At 36.2% G+C, this 12,827-nt stretch overlaps 1 protein-coding gene across 2 annotated transcripts; it reads right to left on the reverse strand.

The window, feature by feature from the left end:
• Positions 1-99: 99 nt before the first annotated feature.
• On the reverse strand, positions 100-9,004 carry LOC141394535 (uncharacterized). 2 transcript variants are annotated; one of them, XM_073969088.1, is made up of 3 exons: positions 8,873-9,003; positions 7,321-7,914; positions 100-914 (listed from the first exon to the last, which is right to left on the reverse strand). In XM_073969088.1, exons 1-3 carry the CDS (start codon positions 8,919-8,921, stop codon positions 715-717), a joined length of 843 nt encoding a protein of 280 aa, XP_073825189.1. In that variant the 5' UTR covers positions 8,922-9,003; the 3' UTR covers positions 100-714. The 2 variants fall into 2 exon arrangements, with proteins under 2 accessions (XP_073825189.1, XP_073825190.1); XM_073969089.1 differs by having other exon boundaries at positions 220-914; positions 7,321-7,911; positions 8,873-9,004.
• Between the last annotated feature and the right edge of the window lie 3,823 nt (positions 9,005-12,827).

The following is a 12,827-nucleotide window of genomic DNA, read 5'->3' on the forward strand; positions in this document are numbered from 1 at the left end:
AAATTTCAAATGTTTCCAAAAAATGAAATAAAATTTGGGTAAAATGTATTGTTTACATTACATTGGAATAATAATTTTAATAAAATATAAATAATATAATTTCTTTAAATGTTTATATATGTATGTATGTACATATTTATAATTATTTGTATTATACCAGAAATACGTACAATATATCATACATCACTTTACACAATAACAAATCGGCAACATTTGTAATTTTGTTTTTTTTTTTTTTAAATTTAGCATTTATATCATGCCATAATTTATTTTATACAAACTCTGTAGATTTTTGGCAAGAAAACTGTTCAAAGCTAACTACACATTTATATAATTTTGACACTGATCTACAGTATGTAATTCTCATATTGGAACACCCCTCAAAAGTAAGTCAAATCGTTATTAATAGCATATTTGGCACAAATCATTTATTGGATCGATAATATTTTAATATGTATATTATTTATTAAATAATTTAAGGGTAGATGGCGTTCAGGCAAAATGCATATCCGAACATCTTCAGGCAATACCGTTTTGCTTTTTGCTGTTTCTAAAGGATTTTTCTAGGTAAAGTATGATTTGTTTTACTCGAATATCCTTACGTAAAATTTAATAAAGTTAATGCTAAAAAAATTGGTAAATATTTGTCATTGTGCAAAGTGATTTGTGACATACTGTATGCATTTACATAAAGGACCCTCTCTCTCAACATTTTCACATAAACAATCGCATTAAAGACACGACCAATAGAGCCATAAGTGATAATTTTATTGTGGCACTTGAATTGCACTGCGAATACATGCAGATGTCACATTTTTCAACAGTTCCCATGATACCGACTTGAGCAACGGCACAGGCACTTTCCGTTTGTGTCTTGGCAACACATCCTTTCTTGGTATTTGTTTTATCACCATCTATAAAAAAAATAAAAAAATTATTGATTTAAACAATATTTTATACAGGATAAAAATATAAACAATCATTAAGTATCAGTAGATCCTAAAAGGCTATGGACTACCATAATGAGGGAAATGTGGAATTTAGGATTTTTATCCAAAATGGAAAAATTCAGACAAATGAAATGCCTCAACAAAATTAAGAACCGAAAAACTGACATTCTTTGTCTATTATATTTAAATAAGCAGATTTCGTTCTTTAGATTCGTCAAATTATTAAAGTCAAACTTTTGTAACACAGCTTTTGATAACGAACAATTGTGCAAAACTTCATATATCGGCAATTATGTGGAAATTAAACATACGAGTACTGCTCTTCATCTCAAAAAATCAAGTTTCGTTTTAACTTGTCTATTGAAATTTGACTTTCCAATTTAATAAAAAATAATATTAAAAATTAAGCTACCGTGTTTTATTTATAAATGCATTAAATTATTTTCTAGTTGTTAATGCATTTATAAATAAAACACGGTAGCTTAATGTGACGTAGAGGATGGAAGATACTAAGCAACGGTCCTGACCGGTTTTAACATGGCAAAGCCCAGGATTTATCTTGGTCCCTCTTTCATCACAAGTATACACTGACCTCCCCGTGGTGTCATCTGGGGAACTGCCTTTAACACCCGTTAAAGGTAGTGAGCTAACATGTGCCGCAAACAGCCTACTATGAAAAAACGGAAGAAAAGGAAAACAAACCCCTCTAAAGTTGACGAACCCCGCAAACGTTTTAAGGACCATGATCTGCGAATCTGCACCTGGAATGTTCGCACTCTTTATAAAGAAGGTGCAGTCTTCGCATTGGCAGACGTACTTGAAAAGTACAAGGTCGATATTACTGCCATACAGGAAATACGATGGATTGGGAAAGGCGTCACAACAACACCTAAAGGTGACGCACTGTATTATAGCTGTCATGACGTAAAGCATGAGTTTGGTTGCGGTTTTGTAGTTAGTCAGAGGTTAAAACATCTGGTCTCCAGCTTCACCCCAGTGAATGAAAGACTTGCTACAATTCGATTAAAAGCAAAATTCTTCAACATCAGCTTTATCTGCGCTCATGCTCCCACTGAAGACAAGGACGAACAGACCAAAGATATATTCTACGAGCGCTTAGAAGAAACATATGACCGTTGTCCTGCCCATGACATTAAAATTGTTCTAGTCGATTTTAATGCCAAAATTGGAAAGGAGAATATCTTTGGACAAACAGTCGGGAAATTCAGTCTACATAGTGAAACATCAGACAATGGAATGAGGCTTATAGACTTCGCAGCGGCAAAAAACATAGTAGTTAGCAGTACCAGATTTAAGCATCTCGATATTCATAAGGGCACTTGGCTGTCTCCAGACCAAAGAACAATAAATCAAATTGATCACGTTGTGATAGATGGAAGACATTCATCGAGCGTGTTGGATGTACGATCGTTCCGAGGAGCAAACATAGATTCGGACCATTACCTCGTTGCAGCAAAGGTACGTACCCGTCTTAACGTTGCAAATAAAGCACGGACAGACACAACACGAAAGTTGGACATCGCTAAGCTGCAAACACAACAGATAGCCACAGCATATTCCACTCAACTGACCCAATTGCTTAATGAAAGCGCTTCTCGCCTCGATAACATATCAGCACAATGGCAAAATATTGCCCACTCCATGCAAACTGCCGCAAAATCAGAACTTGGATACCAGAGACCTCCACCAAAGAATCCATGGTATGACCAGGAGTGCCGTGCTGCTACCGAAAAAAAGGCGGCATATAGGGCTACTTTACAATCAGTAGCAATGCGTAGCGCACGAGAGAGGTATCGGGAGAAAAGGAGAGAGGAGAAACGTCTTTCCGCAGAAAAAAGAGAGAGATGGAAAAGAGGGAGTGTGAACAAATAGAGATTTACAGGAGACAGAACGAAGTCCGAAAATTCTACCAAAGAGTGAAACATCAAACTGATGGCTTTGGTACAGGCATATTCTCCTGTAGAGACCAACAAGGTAATTTGGTAACTGATACAGATAGTGTGCTCAGGATATGGAAAGAACATTTTTCCAAACTGTTGGTATCCGATAGCAGTGAAGACGGCGAAGATACCACAGATCCAATCGCAGAAGATGGTATTGAATGTATACCGCCCAGCCAAGATGAGGTAAGGACAACAATAAACCGGCTAAAGAATAATAAAGCGGCAGGAGCAGATGGCCTACCAGCCGAGCTGTTCAAAACCGGAGGCGGCACACTGATAAGGTGTATGCATCAGCTAGTTAGCACCATCTGGCAGGAAGAACGCGTACCCGACGATTGGAACATGAGCATCCTATGTTCAGTCCACAAGAAGGGTGATAAGACTGTGTGCTCCAATTATAGGGGCATAAGTCTGCTCCCTATTGCATATAAGATAGTATCTGGCATATTGTGTGAGAGACTAAAGCCTATGGTCAATGAAATTATTGGACTCTATCAGTGCGGCTTTAGACCTGGCAAATCCACCATTGACCAGATATTTACCTTGAGACAAATCCTGGAAAAAACCCAAGAAATGCAAATCGACACCTTCGATCTTTTCGTCGATTATAAAGCAGCATTCTGATTTTGGTATTCCTGCAAAGCTCATTCGGCTTTGTAGAATGGCATTAACTGAGACGAGATTCTCAGTTAAAATAGGAAAGAACCTCCCCAACGAGTTTATTACCAAAAGAGGTTTCAGACAAGGAGACGGCCTGTCGTGTGATCTATTCAACATCCTGCTGGAAAAGGTCATACGAGACGCGAAGGTCAAAAGAAATGGAACGATATACAGGAACAGCCATATGTTACTGGCGTATGCCGACGACATTGACATCATGGGTCGATCGGTAAAGGAAGTAACTGACACCTTTGCAAATGTCGAAAGAGAATCTGCTAAAGTTGGTCTGGCAGTAAACGGCGAAAAAACCAAGTTGATGGTATCGACGCGTAATATGTCCACAAACCCCGCACCATCTGTGAATGTTGGTACCTACAATTTTGAGGTAGTAAAGGACTTCGTCTACCTCGGCACCGCCATAAACACAACAAATAACATCAGTTGTGAAATACGAAGAAGAATAGTGTTGGCTAACAGATGCTACTTTGGGCTGAGTCAAACAAAAGTAACACTTTACAAAACACTGATACTACCCGTGATAATGTATGGTTCCGAAGCATGGGTACTTGCTCAAGCAGATAAGGCAGTGCTTGGTGTGTTCGAGAGAAAAATTCTTCGAAAGATCTACGGGCCAATCTGTGTTGGCGGCGAATATCGGCGTCGTATGAACAACGAGCTGTATCAACTATACAATGACATCAATGTAGTTGAACAAATCGAGATACAACGACTGCGATGGCTAGGCCATGTTATATGAATGAGTGATGATGAACCCGCTAAAAAGGCGTATAAATACGGGCCGCATGGAGGTTCTCGCAGATCTGGAAAGCCAAAGATTCGTTGGATCGAACAAGTGAAACGAGATATCAGAAAGCTACATATCCCAGATTGGGAAAATACAGCAGCAAACAGAGAGGATTGGAGATTTTTTCTTAGTTCGGCTTATGGAACAAATGTTCTGTAAAAGGCCAGCTAAGTAAGTAAGTATTCGCTTTTTCATTATTAGGCCTGAAAATCATCTAGTTGCCCTCGTATAATACCCTCCCATCATAAAGCGTCTTATATTCCTTTGTTTGTGTTTCATATGTAATCACTCTAGTGTCCACAATAATTGAGCTAGAATGCTGTATTCTTGCACCCGAGTGTCTTTTTTATAGGCAGGTCTAGTTTGAACATAGCCCATGTTGGGATCATGTTTAAGGGAAAGGTACCACCCAATTTTAGTTATTTTAAAAATGTACGCTACATTCTCTGACTAAATTTACTGTACATTAATTATTGGGGCTCCCAGGGGTAAGAAACTTTTCCAACAAAAATTTTTGACATAGGCCCACGTTTTGGGTTTGGAACCATATAACGGTACCATCCTAGTGCAAGTACAGTATAACCTCGATAATTTGTAGTTCAAGGGACCGGCAATTTTATACGAATTATCGAGGATTTCGAATTAGCGAGGTTAAAATGCGAAGAAAATGGCTTCAAGGGGCCGGCAGCTTATACGAAATATCGAGATACGAATTATCGCGATTGAAGTTTTTATTTACATTTCCAGCCAGCGGCAATTTTTGATCGGAAATCGTCAAAAAATCGTGAAATCGTCAATAAAATTTGGAAAATCGTCAAAGATCGTCAACATGTTCCAAAACCTAGTTTGGTCACCATTTAATGCGACTTTTTCTCTGATAGTTATATCAATGAGACTCAATATATAAGATATACAACCCACATCAATAAATCTCACCAAATCTGACTTAAATACCGTTATTTTCACAAGGTGAGAGTTATCCCTATGGTCCCTATAATGCAGCAAGGTAAAGCTTGGTACACATTGAATGACAGCTTTACTCAAATATGGCTTGATTGAAAATGTGACCTTCCATGTTTGTCGGTAATCCACGTACATTTTGGTTGTTGGAAAATCGGATATCGATAAAAACTATTCTTTATTATTTCTAAAATAAAAAAAAAAAATAAACAACACATCTCAATAAAACTGCCAAAGTGAATCTAAAAACTGTTATTCAAAACTGAGGGTCAGTAGGAAGTTTCGAAGGTTGTACTCATACATATTTTCACAACGAGAATGGTACAATTCAAAGAAAATTTACGTCCAGTAACAATCCCAAACGAAAGTTTTCTGTTGATATAATTCAAAAGTGTGACAAAGACCATAAAAATACCGAGGTACCGTGGTCCACAAAGAAATGCACACTAGGGTTATGACTTTTTTACAACCTCATATCCCTGTATCATAGCGTGATGAGTTTTGCCATAAGATTACATAAAATCTTAATTATAAGGTGATTAGGTGAAAAAACCTCACGCACAAAATGATTTTAAAATTTGAATTTATCAAAATTATGGACAATTTTTTCAAGTCACTGAAAACAGATATATAATTGAAAATAAACTTTAGAGCCACATGAGATAATTAAAATTACATAAAATTTATTTCTCACTATTTTTCTTCAATTCTGAGAATCGTAAAAATGTCGTAAACGTTTTTATTCAAAAATATAATTTTTTAACAAAAAACAAAAAAATTTAAAATTTTTTAAAAGTGACTTTTTTCGCGACTTTTTTCATATTTGAATGAAATAAACGTTATTATAGTTATTAGTAGGCTTATGTTTATTAATTTGTGCAACAAAAAATAATTTTTTGAAATTTTTTTTTTCATTTCATATATTTTTTCAAAAAAATATTTTTTTAAAATCGATTTGTGCGTGAACTTTTTTTATATTTCAATGGAATAAACGATAGCATAGTGATTAATAGGCAAAAATTCATTCATCCCTGCTACAGGAAATCATTTTTGAGGAAAAATGTCAAAAAGTCATAACCCTAATGCACACACTTAAATATAGCCAATATGGCTGAAAATGGCTAAGAACTTGAAAAAAGCTCAGAAAATCGAGTTTGCAACATTTTTTTTCTTTGATTAAAATATGTTTTTTTTATTTTTGCCTTATTAAGGCGAAGGTCATTTATAGTGATATTTAAATAATTCTCTTTCGAGTTGAGCTGTTAGACCTTAGATATACATTGATAAATTAGGAGTCTACCGAAGTCCCACGCATCCCACCATTACGCTACGTTTCACGGGTGGTTTAGCCGATCTTCAGGCGTATTAGGATGTTTTTGTGGCAGACGAAGGCAAAGCTTGGTAACTAGTATATATATCGCACTTCATTAGATAAATGCATATGCGAAATTATGTCAGTTAATTGAAACGCCAAACTTTTCCTATAGTCCTGCTTGGTAATCCTATTTTTCAATGTTCACAAATTCTATGGTAAGTTTTATTCCTACGTCATTAGTAATTGCTCCTCTATATCAGAAGATTTGTTTTTTGATCATCAATTATTGTATACTAAAGTTTTGAAATATATGTTTTATTTCAAACAATTTTGGCTTACGCGAAAAATCGTCGTTTTAGACCAAATCGTATTAGAAAAAATCGTCAAAATGATGATAAATCGACAAATTCGGCAACACTGTTTCCAACCCATATTGGCTGTAATTTGACATTCAGGGTTCTCAGTGGTAAAGAAACTTCTCCACCAAAAATTGTGGACGCAGTTTTATATTTTAACGCTTATTTTACTTGCTTAAATTTATTAACATAGATGGTACTTTTCGAAAATGCACCAAAATATAAGATAATACCACGGTTTGTATGAAAATTATGATACTTTTACGAAGTTTCTGAAATGAACATTTGAAAATTCTTATGCTGGACTTACCTTTATAGAGGATTGTGTAACAAGCATAGGTAACATTCGAAGATACTGTTGTTGTAAATTGTGTCGTCGAAGAAGATGCTACAGTGGTTGACATAGAAGACGACGAAGATTCCGTGGTAGTTGTTGGACTCGGAGAAGAAGACGAAGATGATGCGAGGGTTGATGTTGAAGATGATGAAGACTCTGTGGTAGTTGTTGCAGGACTCGAAGAAGATGATGAAGCAGGGGTTGATGTTGAAGAAGATGATACAGGAACTGTTGTGTTAGTCGGTGATATGGTTGTTGTATCTGCTGTAGTAGAAGCCGCCGACGTCGATGTTGTGTTTGCTGTTGAAGCTGAGGATGCAGTAGAAGAGGAAGTCGTTGTCGTAGTTGGTGATGTTGACGATGTTTCCGTAGTTGTTGTCGATGGCGTTGTTGACGATGTGTCCATAGTTGTTGTCGATGGCGACATTGAGGATGTGTCCACAGTTGTTGTCGTTGGTGTTGTCGTAGTAACAGTTGTTGTAGTTTCCATCTCACATGTCACCAATTCCATAGTATTACAATTGCTATCATTGCATTCGTAACACATAAAATCTTCAGCAAGAACTGCTAGAAAGAAATTAGGGGAGTTAATAATTTTGGAAAGGACAACACCTAATAGACAATGTATTCCGTCAACGTTTTTCAACATCAAAAGTAGAACTCGTATGAATTAATATGACAAGTGTGTAAAGGCTATAGTCGGGACGGGGACGACAGTACATCATTACAATGTTCATAAGCTTTTCACGGCTTGGGATGACTCAAGATGAGCTGAACCTAGTTATTTACAGTCGATTGATTACTTCAAAGCTATGTCATGTAGAATACTCGAAGAACTCGAAGAAATTTAAAAAAAAAGTAAGAAAATATCAGTCATCTGTGCTGACGGAGATATGCCCTCAGCCCGGTCCTAAAGAAAAGCAGTAAACGAAATACTTTTGACGTCTATAGTTTTTTTTTTTGAGTTTTTGGGCCAATTTTTCAGGATGTATGGATGGACTTCCCCCCGAAAAAATTATTCCGTCGTAAATAAGGATGCATACGCACCACATTTTGCCAACAAATTAAAGACGATCCCAGACGAGTCCTTAAACTGTACTTTTTCCTTGTGTTGGAGGTACACGAAAGATTGGTCTGATTCGGTCCATATTCGGACATAATACGAGTCTGTAAGAAATAGTACGGTGTACAAAGTTTGGACCAAATGGGTTTAGTTGCTGCCGGCAGACTCTATTGGACTTTTGGGGCCATTATCTAGTCGTGTAGAATACAAAATTTCGTTATTTGATCGCCAGTTAGTCCATTAGGCAAATGTTCTTCCTGCATTTGTTCGTTTGATAGAGAGAGGTGAGCCATATAAAAACCTTTAACCTCTCAACAGCCTCTGTTACCGACAAACTAACAATTGCCGCAAGAAGGATGTTTCTTTGTTAAGTAAGGACATTTCTATTAGCGGTCCAATATCGATTTCTCTCTCTATACACTTTGAGCTACCTCTTTGCTTTTTTATTTCTTAACAATTTACCTTGTGTGCCGATAAAAACAGCCACAAATATTAATGTTAAAAATTTCATATTTAATTTATTAACTTATTTTTTTCGTTTCGAAGTTTACGAATTTTTGTGTGTTCTTGCCGACGTTAAAATTGATACTAAAAATGTCAGTTAGTAATACCAAATCACTTCACCTTCTTGGCATTAGGTGTTCTCTGATAAAATCGTATCCGTTAAAGAAACTTTATCTACTCAAAGTGCAAGACGACCATACCGAATAAAGCGTCTAAAATACACCTTTCCGCTGCTTGGTTGATTCATGGGGCGAAAATATTTGTTATTGTTTAAGAATGATAGATTGTTTGCATAAATGGAGGGGTTATCATTCGAATATCTATTACACAATGCTACAGCTGTTATTGTTCTTATCATTTTTTTGTTTTGTTTTCAGATCATCAAATTTGTATAGCATATATTTGGCCTCTGTGGATCAAATGAGCAATTGGAGACAATAAAGCTGATCCAATGTCACGTTTATCTATGAGAAAAATATATGTAAGTAATAAGTTAAAAAATCGCCAGTATTAAAGAACTGAAGAAAAGACGAATAAACCACCCTAATGTTGACGAGCACCTCATCTAGAAGTTGCTTATGACCGCTGTCCTTACGAGTAGAGTTGGGCAATCTAGTTCCCGGAACGGATCGATCTTTCTAGTTCCTTTTCCCAAAAGAAACTAGTTCCTTAATATGGTTCCATAGTTCCGAGACCGATATAGCTCAACGAATCTTTCTCTTTCATAGTTCTTTCATTGTTATTTTTGTTTCCTTCGTTCCAAATATTCCCAAGACCGAAACGTTTAATCGTTTTGTGGATGAATTGACATAAAAATAAATAAATTACAGCGAATAAACAGCAAAGAAAAAATATCGATGTTAAATTATAGGAACGACAAAAGCGAAAGGAATTATATGAACTATATAAACGCAAGAGCTGGATATAGTTCCAACAGTTCCTTGTCCGGAATAGTTCCTTGGAACTAGTTCATTCCGGAACTACACAACTCTACTTACGAGGAAGAATAATAAGGAAACAGGTGCGGATGATTTATCAGCCGAGCTCTTTGAAACTGGTGTATGTATCCTTTAGGTTAGGTTAAAGGACGCTCAGAGGTCATGGTTGACAGCTACATCACTCCGAGACTTTGTGTTCATCCTGATAAAGTGGTGAAAAATAAAGTTCTAGAGAAGAATAGGTGTCGGTTTGGCAGAAAGTTATCAGAGTTTGGATCGTGTGTTCATCCATAAATCGCAGTCTCCGCGTTGTGAGCATTGGACAGCGATATAATAAGTGTTCGATTGTTTCTGTTTCCTCTTCATCTCCGCATAACATGCAGAAGTCAAAAGTATCGTATATTGTCCACTCACTTCATTGTCGACTTCAATATCGGTTGACTCCGATCGATGTTGCAATGACATGGGACCCAACACAAGGGAACGATTGTTCCAAGGTATTCTTACAATCCAAAACCACTGCACACTTGATAGAGTGGGGACTAAGTGATTTAAGGGCCGCTTGATGGTCGCCGATCCAGCTATCTGCTGATTTTTATACTTTTAGCCTTTAGGCCACCGACGTAACCAGGGGCTTATAAACAACATCCAGGAAAAAAACATTTTTGCGATATTTTGTTTTTGAAAATTTTTATAAGAGCAATTCAACAATAAAATATAAAACCGTAGCTTAATCTTTGTGGTTTTAAGTGTTTGTATATTTTCTCTAAACGCTTTTATAATGAACTATTTTGAAATTCATAACAATTACAAATTCTTTATTATGTTTGAAATTTGCAATAAAAAAACTATATCAACCATTTTTTATGATATAATTTCTGCTCCACCGCGGTGTCGTAAATGTCTATTGGACAAAAGGATTTTTCTTTCGAATATTTATGTTTTGTTCGACCTTTCGAATGTTAATAAAATAAAGATTATTGAGCTTGAGGTCAATGTTTATATTTTACTAGCTGAATCCGGTGCGCTACGCTACCCCGAATAAGGTAAAATATATTTTGACAAATTTATTTGTAGGCGAATTTTCGTCACTCATTCCAACTTTCAGGAAAATCGGGTATATAAAGCGTGTTTGGTGCATCAAATACATGAAATCGGACGAAAATATAGATGGGAGCTATATCCAAATCTGAACCGATTTCAATATAATTTGGAAAATTTATTTCTAGACCAAATTCCTGCATACATCCAAAATTTGGAGACATTATATGATACCATTCTATTGATATTTGCATAAAAAATCTAAATTTTTCGGAGGTGCCTCCGATTCTGATGCTATATCTCCGGATCAACGCGGAATTTCAGAAATATTTATAGCCTATGTTACTTTCAGGCCATGTAGAGATATACTCTTGAAATTTCAGGAAGATCAGTTCAGCGGTTTTTGAGTCCATAAACTTCAAACAAACAAACGTACAAACATTTTTCTACTTTATATATATTGATTTATTACATATTATTTCCAATATTTCAAAATTACAATCATCTTCAGTGATTTTTCTGTCGATTACTCTTTGAATAAAACCAGAAGAAAATGTCATAGAAACCCACAGCAATTGTATTTTGGGAAGTACTTTCAATGGATGCACATTTCTAGAAATGTTAATTTTTCCTCCTTCGGTAAAGGACTTTGTGACGACAAACAAAATCTAAAAACTGATCGGAAACAGGCTCTACTTCGTCAATATCTCAACAAGTAAGACTCGACTTTGCAGACAGGAATATACCCTGAGCATGTGTGAATTGAAACTTTCATCTATAGACAGATCGAATAGCGGCTACAGAGCCAAAATCCTTAAACCCAAAAACTATGTATTAGGAGATTTTCAGAAATTTGTAGTCATTTTCGTACGTATGAACTTGCAAATAAAATATGGATTTGTATCATTGATCACAAGTGTTGCGGAGGAGGTATGGAGAAATGGACCGGACCGACATAGTTCATTTTGGGAGTAGATCTAATTTTGGGAGTCATTCCTTTTAAAAGATATTGCGCCCACCAGTAATTTCAGTTCGAAACAGTATAATATTCACCTTTTGACCCTTATGTCAGGAAATATGGACTTGCCCACGAAAAATATAATACCGATCTAAACACAAGGAATACCTTCAGTAAAAATGTATAAAGATCCTCAAATAGACCTTAAACTGCACTTAAACAACTATTTTGAAGGTTTGTGAGGAAGGTACCCCAGTATGGCTCATTTTCGAGCAAAAACTAAGTTTGGAAAAAATATTACTAAATCCAAAGTTTGGACTAAATCTGTTGCTTCGTTCATGAAAACTCGCCCATTCCACTTTAGCTAAAATTCTTTAAATTTGCGGGGAAAATACCAGAAGAAGTATACCGAAAAGCACCATCTTCGAATTTTGTATATATAAGGCTCGGTGAATGAATGCGATAAATAAAGTTTTGACCAACGCAGTATCCGTTTCGAAAGTTGTCGTGCGCACTAGCCACTACGCATGTTTACCTTAGGTGTTCTTTACAGATTTCGGGTCATTTTCTCTGGAAGTATAGACTTGCCTCTGAAAAACTTGTACTGTAGTAAAGGGGCCCCGAGAACACTTGTTGCAAAAAAGCAAAGCGTTTCCAGAGAGTTCTTTTTATTTATTTCATATTTTTTTACTTATAACTAAATTATAAGCTTATCCAGGGAGGTCTTAAACTACATTCGCGGAACATTTTTGAAATACTCTGCGGAAGTTTGCCGAAAGAGTAGATCGATATGGCCCATCTTCGAAGTTGATCAAAATATTACGAAGGCCAAATTTTGGGCAGAATCGGTTGATCTGTTTGAGAATTATCGTGCCCTCCAGACAGCTACCCAGACGAACGAACATAGCTAAGTCGACTCCAAGTTTTTTAAAGCAGATTTCTTCCAAACACACTTTGGCCCTAAATCCATTATTTC

This window comes from Musca autumnalis, unplaced genomic scaffold (genome assembly GCF_047663935.1).
Source record: "Musca autumnalis isolate F117 unplaced genomic scaffold, ASM4766393v1 scaffold_2, whole genome shotgun sequence".
NCBI lineage: Eukaryota > Metazoa > Arthropoda > Insecta > Diptera > Muscidae > Musca > Musca autumnalis.

Excerpts from the sequence above, each read along its gene's own strand:
- LOC141394535 (XM_073969088.1), bottom strand. The coding sequence starts at position 8,921 with ATGAAATTTTTAACATTAATATTTGTGGCTGTTTTTATCGGCACACAA. Across the intron at positions 7,915-8,872 it reads TGTTTTTATCGGCACACAAG|CAGTTCTTGCTGAAGATTTT; the intron begins GTAAATTGTTAA and ends ATTTCTTTCTAG. Across the intron at positions 915-7,320 it reads TTACACAATCCTCTATAAAG|ATGGTGATAAAACAAATACC; the intron begins GTAAGTCCAGCA and ends TTTTTTTTATAG.